The sequence below is a fragment of the Haematobia irritans genome, chromosome 2, assembly GCF_050003625.1.
Source record: "Haematobia irritans isolate KBUSLIRL chromosome 2, ASM5000362v1, whole genome shotgun sequence".
Classification (NCBI taxonomy): domain Eukaryota; kingdom Metazoa; phylum Arthropoda; class Insecta; order Diptera; family Muscidae; genus Haematobia; species Haematobia irritans.
In genome coordinates, this window is record NC_134398.1 from 27,251,969 (window position 1) to 27,266,478 (window position 14,510).

At 23.4% G+C, this 14,510-nt stretch overlaps 1 protein-coding gene across 1 annotated transcript; it reads right to left on the reverse strand.

Moving 5' to 3' along the window:
• Window positions 1-3,952: 3,952 nt before the first annotated feature.
• LOC142223771 (lipase 3-like) lies at window positions 3,953-11,924 on the reverse strand. Its single transcript, XM_075293623.1, has 3 exons — window positions 11,665-11,924; window positions 9,589-10,383; window positions 3,953-4,548 (listed from the first exon to the last, which is right to left on the reverse strand). The coding sequence occupies exons 1-3, from the start codon at window positions 11,734-11,736 to the stop codon at window positions 4,126-4,128; spliced, it is 1,290 nt and encodes a 429-aa protein (XP_075149738.1). The 5' UTR covers window positions 11,737-11,924; the 3' UTR covers window positions 3,953-4,125.
• Between the last annotated feature and the right edge of the window lie 2,586 nt (window positions 11,925-14,510).

Below are 14,510 nucleotides of genomic sequence, written 5' to 3' on the forward strand. Positions count from 1 at the left end.
CATTAAAATACATACAATTCAGTTTATATATGTTAATATTTTTCCCATTTATATTATGGTGTTTTGAATAGGACGCCTGAAAATATGCAACGATTTTTTTTTTTTTTCATATAAAGCCGTTGTTCTTCTGTAGTGGCAAATTTACCACTTTTTTTCAAGCAATGATATTTTTGTGCCACTTCTAAATACCATCATTTTTACATTCTTGTGCCATCTTTTTTTTGTCACGTTGTGTCACTTATTAAATAAATCCCTTTATACTGTAATATTTTTTGTAGTGTTCGTTACCCAATCACGATTTTATTTCTATAGAAAAATTTGCTGTAAAACAAAAACTTTGGCAAAATGTGATAAAAATAAAATTTTGAGAAAATTTTCTATAGAAATAAAATTTTGAGAAAATTCTTTACAGAAAAAACTATGATAAAATTTGATAAAAATAAAATATTGAGAAAATTTTCTATAGAAATAAAATTTTTAAAATTTTGAAATTTTGGAAACAAAATGTTGACACAATATTCTATAGAAAAAATTTTGACAAAATTTTCTACAGAAATAAAATTTTGACAAAAATTTCTATAGAAATAAAATGTTGACAAAATTTTCAGAGAAAAAAATTTCTATAGAAATAAAATTTTGACAAATTTTTCTATAGAAATAAAATTTTGACAAATTTTTCTATAGAAATAAAATCTTGACAAAATAAAATAACATTTTGACAAAATTTTCTATAGAAATGAAATTTTGACAACATTTTCTATAGAAATAAAATTTTGACAAAATTTTCTATGGAAATAAAATTTTGAAAAAAATTTCTTAAAAATAAAACTTTGACAAAACTTTTTATAGAAACAAATTGTTGACACAATTTTCTATAGAAATAAAATTTTAACAAAACTTTCTACTTAAGTAAAATTTTGACGAAATTTTCTTGGAAATAAAATGTTGTCAAAATTTTCTATAAAATACATTTTGACACAATTTTCTATAGAAATAAGATTTTGACAAAATTTTCTATAGAAAAAAAAATTGACAAAATTTTCAATAGAAATAAAATTTTGGTAAAATTTTCTGTAGAAATAAAACTTTGGTAAAATTTTCTGTAGAAATAAAATTTTCAGAAAATTTTCTATAGTAATTAAATTTTGACAAAATTTACTAAAGAAATAAAATTTTGACAAAATTTTCTAGAGAAATAAAATTTTGACACAATTTTCTATAGAAATAAAATATTGGTAAAATTTTCTGTAGAAATAAAATTGTCAGAAAAATTTCTATAGTAACTAAAATTTTGACAAAATTTACTAATTAAATAAAATTTTGACAAAATTTTCTAGAGAAATACAATTTTGACAAAATTTTCTATAGAAATAACATTTTGACAAACTTTTCTTAGAAAAAAAATTTTGACAAAATTTTCTAAACAAATACAATTTTGACACAATTTTCTATAGAAATAAAATTTTGACAAAATTTTCTATTGAAATAAAATTTTGACAAAATTTTCTTAGAATTAAAAATTTGACAAAATGTTCTATAGAAATAAAATTTTGACAAATTTTTTTATAGAAATAAAATTTTGACAAAATTTTCTATAGAAATAAAATTTTGACAAATTTTTTTATAGAAATAAAATTTTGACAAAATTTTCTGTAGAAATAAAATGTTTCGAAAATTTTCCCTATGAATAAAATTTTGACAAAATTTTCTAGAGAAATCCAATTTTGCCACAATTTTCTATAGAAAAAAATACATTTTGACAAAATTTTCTAGAGAAATACAATTTTGTCACAATTTTCTATAGAAAAAATAACATTTTGACAAAATTTTCTATAGAAATAACATTTTGACAAAATTTTCTATTGAAATAAAATTTTGACAAAAAATTTTCTGTAGAAATAAAATTTTCAGAAAAATTTCTATAGTAATTAAATTTTGACAAAATTTACTAAGAAATAAAATTTTGACAAAATTTTCTAGAGAAATAAAATTTTGACAAAATTTTCTATCGAAATAAATTTTGACAAAATTTTCTATAGAAAAAATAACATTTTGACAAAATTTTCTATCGAAATAGCATTTTGACAAAATTTTCTTAGAAACAAAATTTTGACAAAATTTTCTAGAGAAATACAATTTTGACACAATTTTCTATAGAAATAACAGTTTGACAAAATTTTCTATTGAAACAAAATTTTGACAAATAATTTTCTGTAGAAATAAAATTTTCAGAAAAATTTCTATAGTAATTAAATTTTGACAAAATTTACTAAGAAATAAAATTTTGACAAAATTTTCTAGAGAAATAAAATTTTGACAAAATTTTCTATCGAAATAAATTTTGACAAAATTTTCTATAGAACAAAAAATTTGACAAAATTTTCTATAGAAATAAAATTTTGGTAAAATTTTCTGTAGAAATAAAATTTTGACAAAATTTCCTAGAGAAATACAATTTTGACCCAATTTTCTATTTAAATAACATTTTGACAAAATTTTCTATAGAAATAAAATTTTGGTAAAATTTTCTGTGGAAATAAAATATTCAAAAAAAATTCTATAGTAATTAAATTTTGACAAAATTTACTAAAGAAATAAAATTTTGACAAAATTTTCTAGAGAAATAAAATATCGACACAATTTTCTATAGAAATAAAATTTTGGTAAAATTTTCAGAAAAATTTCTATAGTAATTAAATTTTGACAAAATTTACTAAGAAAATAAAATGTTGACAAAATTTTCCAGAGAAATAAAGTGTTGACACAATTTTCTATAGAAATAAAATTTTGGTAAAATTTTCTGTAGAAATAAAATTTTCAGAAAAATTTCTATAGTAATTAAATTTTGACAAAATTTACTAAAGAAATAAAATTTTAACAAAATTTTCTAGAGAAATACAATTTTGACACAATTTTCTATAGAAATAACATTTTGACAAAATTTTCATAGAAAATAAAATTTTGACAAAATTTTCTAGAAAAATACAATTTTGACACAATTTTCTATAGAAATAACATTTTGACAAAATTTTGTATAGAAATAACATTTTCACAAAATTTTGTATTGAAATAAATTTTGACAAAATTTTCTTAGAATTAAAATTTTGACAACATTTTCTATAGAAATAAAATTTTGACAACATTTTCTATAGAAATAAAATTTTGACAAATTTTTTTATAGAAATAAATTTTTGACAAAATTTTCTGTAGAAATAAAATGTTGGGAAAATTTTCTCTATGAATAAAATTTTGACTAAATTTTTTATAGAAATAAAATGTTGACAAAATTTTGTATAGAAATAACATTTTTAGAAATTTTTCTATATAAATCAAATTTAGAAAAAAATTTCTATAGATATAAAATGTTGATAAAATTTTATACAGAAATAAAATTTGGATAAAATTGTCTACATAAATAAAGTTTTGATAAAATTTTCTATACAAATAAAATTTTGACAAAATTTTCTATAGAAATAAAATGTTGACCAAAATTTTGACAAAATTTTTCTATAGAAATAAAACTTTGACAAAATTTTCTATGGAAATAAAATTTTATATAGAAATAACATTTGGAGAAAATTTCCTATAGAAATAAAATTTTGACAAAATTTTCTTATAAATAAAATTTTTTTATAGAAATATAATTTTGACACAATTTTCTATATAAATAAAATTTTAACAAAACTTTCTACTTAAATAAAATTTTGACAAAATTTTCTTAGAAATAAAATTTTGACAACATTTTCTATAGAAATTAAATTTTGAATAGATTTTCTTAGCAATAACACTTTTTTATTTTTTTCTGTGGTAAGCAAAAGGGCAACGTTATAATAATTCCCTTTTAAGATTTTTTTGTAGATTTTTATACCCAATCCTGTAAAGATTGAGGATTGGTCTAGGAATTTTAATAATAATCAAAGGGTCAAATTTTTCCCATAAATGAAATCGAAACTTTTTTTCAATAAATTCTATAACATTTTATTCACATACTAACTACTTATAACACTAACTTAAAAATATCAGTCATTTGTCTTTACCGAGCTTATTTATCTATGTCTACCTACAAATACTTTCACAATTTCCGGGCCTTCTCTGTTTTCCAAAAAAATAAATAAATAAAAACATCTAATAAATATCACTGCTTATAGGCGATGCCACAAGACTTTCTGTCTCCTTAACCACTCGTATTATACGCTCATTTATAAGTTGTTTAGCATCTTCGGACCATAGGAAGTCATAGTGATTCCATTTGTCATACTCATCGCTGATGGGTTGCAATACTGCACATGGCAGGCGCTTTGCCAATTTGTGCACATCCTGAGCGTCGGCCAAGTGATCTGTTACGCCATAATAGAGGTGGACACAATTGGTAATGCTGCTGATGTCATAGGCGGGTGGTGTCGCCTGTTGGTAATGGATTTCATTGTGATGACTGCTGCCATAATCGTATTGTTGAAATTTACCCTTGACATAGACTTGAATGAAGTGTAAAATTTGTTTGATGGAGGCACCAGCCGGTTGTGCTGCACAAACATCTGACAAGACAGACTGGAAAGAGAGAGAGAGAGAGGAAGATAAATGTTAGGAAAAATAAACGAAAAAAGTATTAAAAATTTTGCACTTTTGTTTTTAGTTAAAAGCCTAACTAAGAGTTTGTTTTTATTATTTTTTATGATTTACTAAAAAAGTTTCTTGGCAAAAATTCAAAACACCGTAGTAGCTGTTGGCGATTACCTTAAGTAAGGAAGAACGATAAGAAAGAATGGAATAAGATGCTCTGCTAGACAGTTGTTTTATGCCCTACCCCTATTGAAAGGTATGGTTTTTAGCTAAATATTTTATTTTGACCAAATTTGCTAAAGAAATAAATTTTTGACAAAATTTTCTATAGATATAAAATGTTAACAAAATTTTCTATAAAGGGTGATACAGTCAAAATTTGGTCAATATAAACTTGACGTATTTTTTTCAATTTTGCATTTAAAAAACCTGTACACTCCTCATTCTGAAGGTGTGTGTGTGTAGAATGTTGCTCCTATTTTGATTTTGGAATTCACTCTTCAGTTGTCAAAATGCCGTCCAAGCAAGAAGAGCAGCGTATCAAAATTTTGCTCGTGCATCGCGAAAATCCGAGCTACTCGCACGCAAAGCTGGCAAAATCGCTAAAAGTTGCCAAATCAACCGTTACAAATGTAATTAAAGTGTTTGGGGAACGTTTGTCGACAGCCAGGAAGTCTGGATCGGGGGGAAATCGAAAACCGGAAGCCGCTGAGACGACAAAGAGAGTTGCCGGTAGTTTCAAGCGAAACACTAACCTCTCTCTCCGAGATGCCGCAAATAAGCTGGGTGTATCGTCTACAACCGTGCATCGAGCCAAAAAACGAGCCGAACTATCGACTTACAAGAAGGTAGTGACTCCAAATCGCGATGATAAACAAAATACGACGGCCAAAGCGCGATCCCGGAGGCTGTACACGACGATGCTGACGAAGTTTGACTGCGTGGTAATGGACGAAGAAACCTACGTTAAAGCCGACTACAAGCAGCTTCCGGGACAGGAGTTTTATACGGCAAAAGGAAGGGGAAAGGTAGCAGATATTTTCAAGCACATAAAACTGTCAAAGTTCGCAAAGAAATATCTGGTTTGGCAAGCCATCTGTACCTGTGGCTTGAAAAGCAGCATTTTCATAGCTTTCGGGACTGTCAACCAAGAAATTTACGTGAAAGAGTGTTTGAATAAACGTCTGCTGCCTTTCCTGAAGAAACACGGTTGTTTCGTACTGTTTTGGCCGGATTTGGCATCTTGCCATTACGGTAAAAAGGCCATGGAGTGGTACGCCGCCAACAACGTGCAGGTGGTTCCCAAGGACAAGAACCCTCCCAACACGCCAGAGCTTCGCCCAATTGAGAAATACTGGGCTATTGTCAAGGGGAACCTAAAGAAGACAAAAAACTGCTAAGGACGAGCAGCAGTTCAAGGCAAACTGGCTTTCTGCGACGAAGAATGTGGACAAGGTGGCTGTACAAAATCTGATGGCAGGTGTCAAGCGTGAGGCCCGGCAATTCGGATTTGGAAAAGCGAAAGCCTAACTGAATATTTTTCCTGAATTTTATACTAATTGAACTTGAAAAAGAAATTTAATTTGATTTTTTAATAAACGATTTCACCGATTTACACGCGTTTTCCCTTGACCAAATTTTGACCGTATCACCCTTTAGAAATAAATTTTTGACAAAAGTTTCTATAGATATAAAATGTTAGCAAAATTTTCTATAGAAATAAATTTTTGACAAAATTTTCTATAGAAATACATTTTTGACACAATTTTCTATAGAAATAAAATTTTGAGAAAAATTTCTATAGAAATTAAATTTTGACAAAATTTACTAAAGAAATAAATTTTTGACAAAAATAAAATGTTGACAAGAAATAAAATTTTGACAAAATTTTCCAGAGAAATAAAATTTTAACAAAATTTTCCAGAGAAATATAATTTTAACAAAAATTTACTATAGAAATACAATTTTGACACAATTTTCTATAGAAATAACATTTTGACAAAATTTTCTATAGAAATAAAATGTTGACAAAATTTTCTTAGAAATAAAATTTTGACAAAATTTTCTATAGAAAAATAATTTTGACAAAATTTTTATAGAAAAGAAATTTTTAGCAAAATGTTTTATAGAAATAAATTTTTTAACACAATTTTCTATAGAAATAAAATGTTGACAAAACTTTCTATTTAATACAATTTTGAAAAAAATTTTCTTAGAAATAAAAATTTGACAAAATTTTCTTAGAATTAAAATTTTGACAAAATTTTCTTAAAAAAAAAAATTACAAAATTTTCAACAGATATAAAATTTTGGCAAAATTTTCTTAAGAAATAAAATTTTGACAAGATTTGTATAAAACTAAAATTTTGAGAATTTTTTCTATAGAAATTTTAAAATTTTGATCAAATTTTGTATACAAATAAAAACAATTTGGTACCAAAGAAAATGTTCTATAGAAATAAATTTTTTAACACAATTTTCTATAGAAATAAAAATTTTAAAAAAATTTTCTATAAAAACGAAATTTTGGCAAAATTGTCTATAGAAATGAAATTTTGACAAAAATTTCTATAGAAATAAAATATTGCCAAAAATTTTCTATAGAAACAAAATTTTGACCAAAATTTTCTATATAAATAAAATTTTGCTAAAATTTTCTATAGAAATAAAATTTTGACAAAGTTTTCTATAAAAATAAAATTTTGACAAATTTTTCTTTGCGATAAAATATTGACAATTTTTTGTATACAAATAAAATTTTGACAAAATTTTCTATACAAATAAAATTTTGACAAAACTTCATACAAATAAAATTTTTACAAATTTTTCTTAGCAATAAAATTTTGACAAAAATTTCTATAGAAATAAAATATTGCCAAAAATTTTCTATAGAAATAAAATTTTGACCAAAATTTTCTATATAAATAAAATTTTGCTAAAATTTTCTATAGAAATAAAATTTTGACAAAGTTTTCTATAAAAATAAAATTTTGACAAATTTTTCTTTGCGATAAAATATTGACAATTTTTTGTATACAAATAAAATTTTGACAAAATTTTCTATACAAATAAAATTTTGACAAAACTTCATACAAATAAAACTTTTACAAATTTTTCTTAGCAATAAAATTTTGACAAAAATTTCTATAGAAATAAAATATTGCCAAAAATTTTCTATAGAAATAAAATTTTGACCAAAATTTTCTATATAAATAAAATTTTGCTAAAATTTTCTATAGAAATAAAATTTTGACAAAGTTTTCTATAAAAATAAAATTTTGACAAATTTTTCTTTGCGATAAAATATTGACAATTTTTTGTATACAAATAAAATTTTGACAAAATTTTCTATACAAATAAAATTTTGACAAAACTTCATACAAATAAAATTTTTACAAATTTTTCTTAGCAATAAAATTTTGACAAAACTTTCTATAAAAAAAAAAAATTTGACAAATTTTTCTATAGAAATTAAATTTTTACAAAATTTTGTATAGAAATAAAATTTTGACAAAATTTGTTTTGGGAAATAAAATTTTGACAAAATTTCCTATAGAAATAAAATTTTGGCAACATTTTGTATAGAAATAAAATTTTTACAAAATTTTCTTAGAAATAAAATTTTGCCAAATTTTTCTTAGAAATAAAATTTTTACAAAATTTTATTAGAAATAAAATTTTGACAAAATTTTCTATAGAAATAAAATTTTGGTAAAATTTCCATTAGTAATAAAATGTTGACAAGATTTCTATAAAACTAAAATTTTGAGAAATTTTTCTATAGAAATTTTAAAATTTTGATCAAATTTTGTATACAAATAAAAACAATTTGGTAAAAAAATTTTTTCTATAGAAATAAATTTAACACAATTTTCTATAGAAATAAAGTTTTTAACAAAATTTTCTATAAAAACGAAATTTTTGCAAAATTGTCTACAGAAATGAAATTTTGACAAAAATTTCTATAGAAATAAAATATTGACAAAAATTTTCAATTGAAATAAAATTTTGACCAAAATTTTCTATATAAATAAAATTTTGCCAAAATTTTCTATAGAAATAAAATTTTGACACAAATTTTTATAAACATAAAATTTTTACACAATCTTCTATAAAAATAAAATTTTGACAAAATTTTCTATAGAAATAAAATTTTGACAAATTTTTCTTAGCGATAAAATATTGACAAAATTTTCTATACAAATAAAATTTTTACAAATTTTTCTTAGCAATAAAATTTTGACAAAACTTTCTATACAAATAAATTTTGACAAAATTTTCTATAGAAATTAAATTTTTACAAAATTTTGTAGAGAAATATAATTTTGACAAAATTTGTTTTGGGAAATAAAATGTTGACAAAATTTCCTATAGAAATAAAATTTTGACAAAATTTTCTATAGAAATTAAATTTTTACAAATTTGTTTTGGGAAATAAAATTTTGACAACATTTTCTATAGAAATTAAATTTGACAAAAAGTTCTCTGGAAATAAAATTTTCACAAAAATTTCTGTAGAAATAAACTTTTGACAAAATTTTCTATAGAAATAAATTTTGACAAAAATTTCTATAGAAATGAAATTTTGACAAAATTTCCTATGGAAATAAAATTTTGACAAACTTTTCCATAGAAATAAAATATTGACAAAAATTTTATATAGAAATAAAATTTTGACCAAAATTTTCTATAGAAATAAAATTTCGGCAAAATGTTCTATAGAAATAAAATTTTGACACAAATTTTTATAAACATAAAATGTTTACACAATCTTCTATAAAAATAAAATTTTGAAAAAATTGTCTATAGAAATAAAATTTTTACAAAATTTTCTACAGAAAAAAAATTTTAGCAAAATGTTCTATAGAAATAAATTTTTTTAACACAATTTTCCATAGAAATAAATTTTTGACAAAATTTTCTATAGAAATAAAATTTGGGCAAAATTTTCTATAGAAATAAAATTTTGACATTGTTTTTTTTTTTATATTGTTCCCCTAAAATACCTACCGGACTTCACCCACTCACCTGTTTGATATTACTCATACCCGGGCCACCAAAGAAAGCAAATGCTTCACGACACACATTCTGCAAATACGATCCTTCACCACACACCCAATTGCAGAGTGTACGATAGAATGGCCAATAATGTGAACGTAAGACACCATTATGACCCAAAAAATTCACTGCCATTTCGCCCAAATTCAAAGCGAAATTACTGGCCCATTGAACCAAAGGCAATTTCATATTCTCCATATAGGCAACAGGGGCCAAGAGATGCGATGATCTTACTTTATCTCTATATTCCGGTCGAGAGGCTAACAATACCAATAGGCATGTGGTACCCTGTGAATAGCCAACATAATGGACGGCTGTATTATTTGTCTTCACAAGCATATAATCGAATATGGCAGCCAAATCATAATAACCAATTTCATGAAAAGAAAAATTCCAAAAATCATCTGTCCATGTATCATAGTGGGTGTGATGTTGTGAATAGGAATTCCCACGTTGATTGCCCAGCCAAACATCAAAGCCGGCATCGGCCAATTGATAAGCCAAAGCAATTTCACGATCTGGCAATACCCAACCTTCGGAGCTTAGACCAAAACCATGTTGTAATAGAATAACCGGTTTAGGGCGATGCTGAGTAAAGGCGGTGTGGTGAATTTGTTGAGATGGTGTATAGGTGGGTAAATTGTGTGCAGTGTGTGTGTTGGCCGTAGGTGAATGGGGAATACGATGAACCGTTAGTATATAACCATCATCAGTTTTAATGCGATGCCTTTCCAAAGGATATTCACGTTCTAGAATATAATGCTCCTGGAAAGGAAACAAAAGAAAAAGAATTTATTTTTATTTTAATTTATTTCGTTATTGTTGCTTTCTTCTTAAATCTATTTGACAAACATTCACAGAAAAAAATTTCACCAAAATATTTCCAATTAAAATTTATAATTGAATTTTCAAAAATATTAAATTGAAAATTTAATTGATTCAACAACATTTTTTAATTAAAACAAAAATTATGAGTATCAATTAATCAATTCAATTGGATCATTTAATTTTTTAAATTCGGTGATTGATACACACAACAAAATCATTTTGGATTCAATTACTTATTGATCCAATTGATTTTTGATAGTCACCAAGGTTAGGTTAGGTTAGGTGGCAGCCCGATGTATCAGGCTCACTTAGACTATTCAGTCCATTGTGATACCACATTGGTGAACTTCTCTCTTATCACTGAGTGCTGCCCGATTCCATGTTAAGCTCAATGACAAGGGACCTCCTTTTTATAGCCGAGTCCGAACGGCGTTCCACATTACAGTGAAACCACTTAGAGAAACTTTGAAACCCTCAGAAATGTCACCAGCATTACTGAGGTGGGATAATCCACCGCTGAAAAACTTTTTGGTGTTCGGTCGAAGCAGGAATCGAATCCACGACCTTGTGTATGCAAGGCGGGCATGCTAACCATTGCACCACGGTGGCTCCCAGTAGTCACCAAAGTCAATATGAAAAATTAATTGATCCAATTAAAAAAATAATTGATCATTTTTAATTGAATATTTTTGAAAATTCAATTAAAATTTAAAATTTTAATATTTTGGTGAACATTTTTTCTGTGTACAATCATTCCTGTAATTGAAGACATTTAAATTAAAAATTAGTTGGATCAATTAATTTCGTAATTGAATCCAAAATTATTATTATTTTTTTTTTTTCAAAAATTCGAATTTTTTTTAGATAATTATTTAATTTTTTTTTTAAATTATTTCTACCATTTTAGTAATTTTTACATACAAAATAAGTTAAAATTACCCATAAAAAATATGAAAATAGTGAGTTATAAAAAAATTACTTAAAAGAACTTCCTGTGTAGTTAAAATAAAGAACATCTTTGGGAGGACATTTTTGGAAGTACTTTTAATGTTGTGGCTTTAGAACAACTTCCAAATTTGTTTTTGCTGGAATGTTTAACGTGATTATATTCCTTCTCTCCGGGCACTTTTTTGTTGGTTAAGCTAATTCTGTAGATTTAATTTTTTATTTAACGTTTTTATTTTATATATTTTTTTCTTCTTTAAAATTAACACTCACCGTTTGTAAAGCATTTATTATTGTTATTAAACTATTTAGTAATAAAAAATATTGCCAATATTTTTGTAACATTTTTATGTTGTGTTTTTTTTGTTTATTTTTTTTTTTGTCTTAAACTTAAATGTTTTTTTAATTATTGAAGTTTATGTTGTTTTTTTATTTTATTTTATAAATTAATGAACTTTTTGAACACCAAATTCTTATTTTGTTCGTTGTTTGCTTTTAATATTTGCGTTCTCACTTCATTGCCTTGCCACGGTCTAATTGCAAGTGCTCAACGTTCCATATTCTCCACGGAAGTAAACTAACCCGTTTTGTATAAAATTCTAATCTTTTGCCTTTGAAGTGCGTTAGCTGACCATACTGACGATTATACTACGCGAATTGATTTGCGAATCTTATCGCAAATCATTTGATGGTCTAGTAGTTTTTTTTTTTGTTTAAGTTCATTGTATTTATTTCCCCAATAACTTTCTTTTATTTTAAAAATATTGACGTTTTAATAAAAATCCTACATACTACAAAGAAAACAGCGATATTTTCGATTTATTTAAATGGTTAGTACAATTTTTTTTGGAATTTATAAAATGTGCCAAATGTGGAAAAATTTTCTATAGAAATAAAATTCTGGAAAAATTTTCTATAGAAATAAAATTCTGACAAAATTTTCTATAGAAATAAAATTTTGACAAAATTTTCTATAGAAATAAAATTTTGAAAAAAAAATTTCATAGATATAAAATTTTGACAAAATTTTCTATAGAAATAAAATTTTAACACAATTTTCTATAGAAATAAATTTTTGGCAAAGTTTTCCTTAGAAATAAAATTTAGACAAAATTTTTTATAGAAATAAATTATGACAAAATTTTCTATAGAAATAAAATTTTGGCAAAATTTTTTATAGAAATAAAATTTTGACAAAAATTCCATAGTATATAAAATTTTGAAAAAATTTTCTGTAGAAATAAAAATTTAACATAATTTTCTATAGAAATAAATTTTTGACATTTTTTTTTATAGAAATAAAATTCTAACAAATCTTCTATAGAAATAAAATTTTGACAAAATTTTCTATAGAAATAAAATTTTAACAAATCTTCTATAGAAATAAAATTTTGACAAAATTTTCGATAAAAAGAAAATTTTGACAAAATTTTCTATAGAAATAAAATTTTTTTATAGAAATAAAATAAACATTTGATGTTCTATAGAAATAAAATCTTGACAAAACTTTCTATAGAAATAAAATTTTAACAAATGTTCTATAGAAATAAAATTTTTACAACATTTTCTATAGGAAAAAAATGTTGACAAATTTTCTCTAGGAAAAAAATTTTGACAACATTTTCTATAGGAAACAAATTTTGACAAATTTTCTCTAAGAAAAAAAATTTGGACTAAATTTTCTATAGACATAGATAAAATGTTGCCAAAATTTCCTATAGAAATAAAATTCTGACAAAATTTTCTATAGAAATAAAACTTTGAAAAAATATTCTATGGAAAGAAAATTTAGATTTAGATTTATGTTTATTGATATATATTATTTACAATTTGGTTAAACGCTATATGTACAATTCAAAGAGTTTAAGGTTTCTTATACTTTTTCTACTTAGATATAGCACTGGAATTAATAAATTAACTTTGTGAGATTAATATTTTAATTGAAGGGAAAAATTTACAAAAACCTATACAAATTTTGTTAGTTAAAAATCTTATAAACTAGACTCATATCTTAGGAGACCAGCTCGGAGATATGAAAAAAATTTCCATAGATATAAAATTTTAACAAAATCTTCTATAGAAATACATTTTTGGCAAAAATTTTTATCGAAATAAAAGAAACATTTAATGTTCTATAGAAATAAAATTTTGACAACATTTTCTATGGGAAAAAAATTTTGACAAATTTTCTATAGAAATAAAATTTTAACAAATCTTCTATAGAAATAGATTTTGACAAAATTTTCGATAAAAAGAAATTTCTGACAAAAATTTCTATAGAAAGAAAATTTTGACACAATTTTCTATAGAAATAAAATTTTGAAAAAAAAAATGTTCATATGTTACATATAAAATTTTGACAACATTTTCTATAGAAATAAAATTTTAACACAATTTTCTATAGAAATAAATTTTTGAAAAAAAAATTTATAGAAATAAAATCAACATTTGATGTTTTATAGAAATAAAATTTTGACAAAATTTTCTATAGAAATAAATTTTTGGCAAAATTTTTATCGAAATAAAATAAACAATTGATGTTCTATAGAAATAAAATGTTGACAACATTTTCTATGGGAAAAAATTTTTGACAAATTTTCTATAGAAATAAAATTTTGACAAAATTTTTTATAGAAATAAAATTTTGACAAATTTTCGATAGAAAGAAAATTTTGACAACATTTTCGATAGAAAGAAAATTCTGACAAATTTTCTATAGAAAGAAAATTTTGACTAAATTTTCTATAGAAATAAAATTTTAACCAAATTTGCTATAGAAATAAAATTCTGACAAAATTTTCTATAGAAATAAAATTTTGACAAAAATTTTCTACACAGATAAAATAAAATTTTGAAAAAAAAAATTCCACAGATATAAAATTTTGACAAAATTTTCTATAGAAATAAAATTTTGAAAAAAAATGTTCATATATTAGATATAAAATTTTGACAACATTTTCTATAAAAATGCAATTTTAACACAATTTTCTATAGAAATAAATTTTTGAAAAATTTTTTTATAAAAATAAAATCAACATTTGATGTTCTATAGAAATACAATTTTGACACAATTTTCTATAGAAATAAAATTTTGACAAAATTTTCAATAGAAATAAATT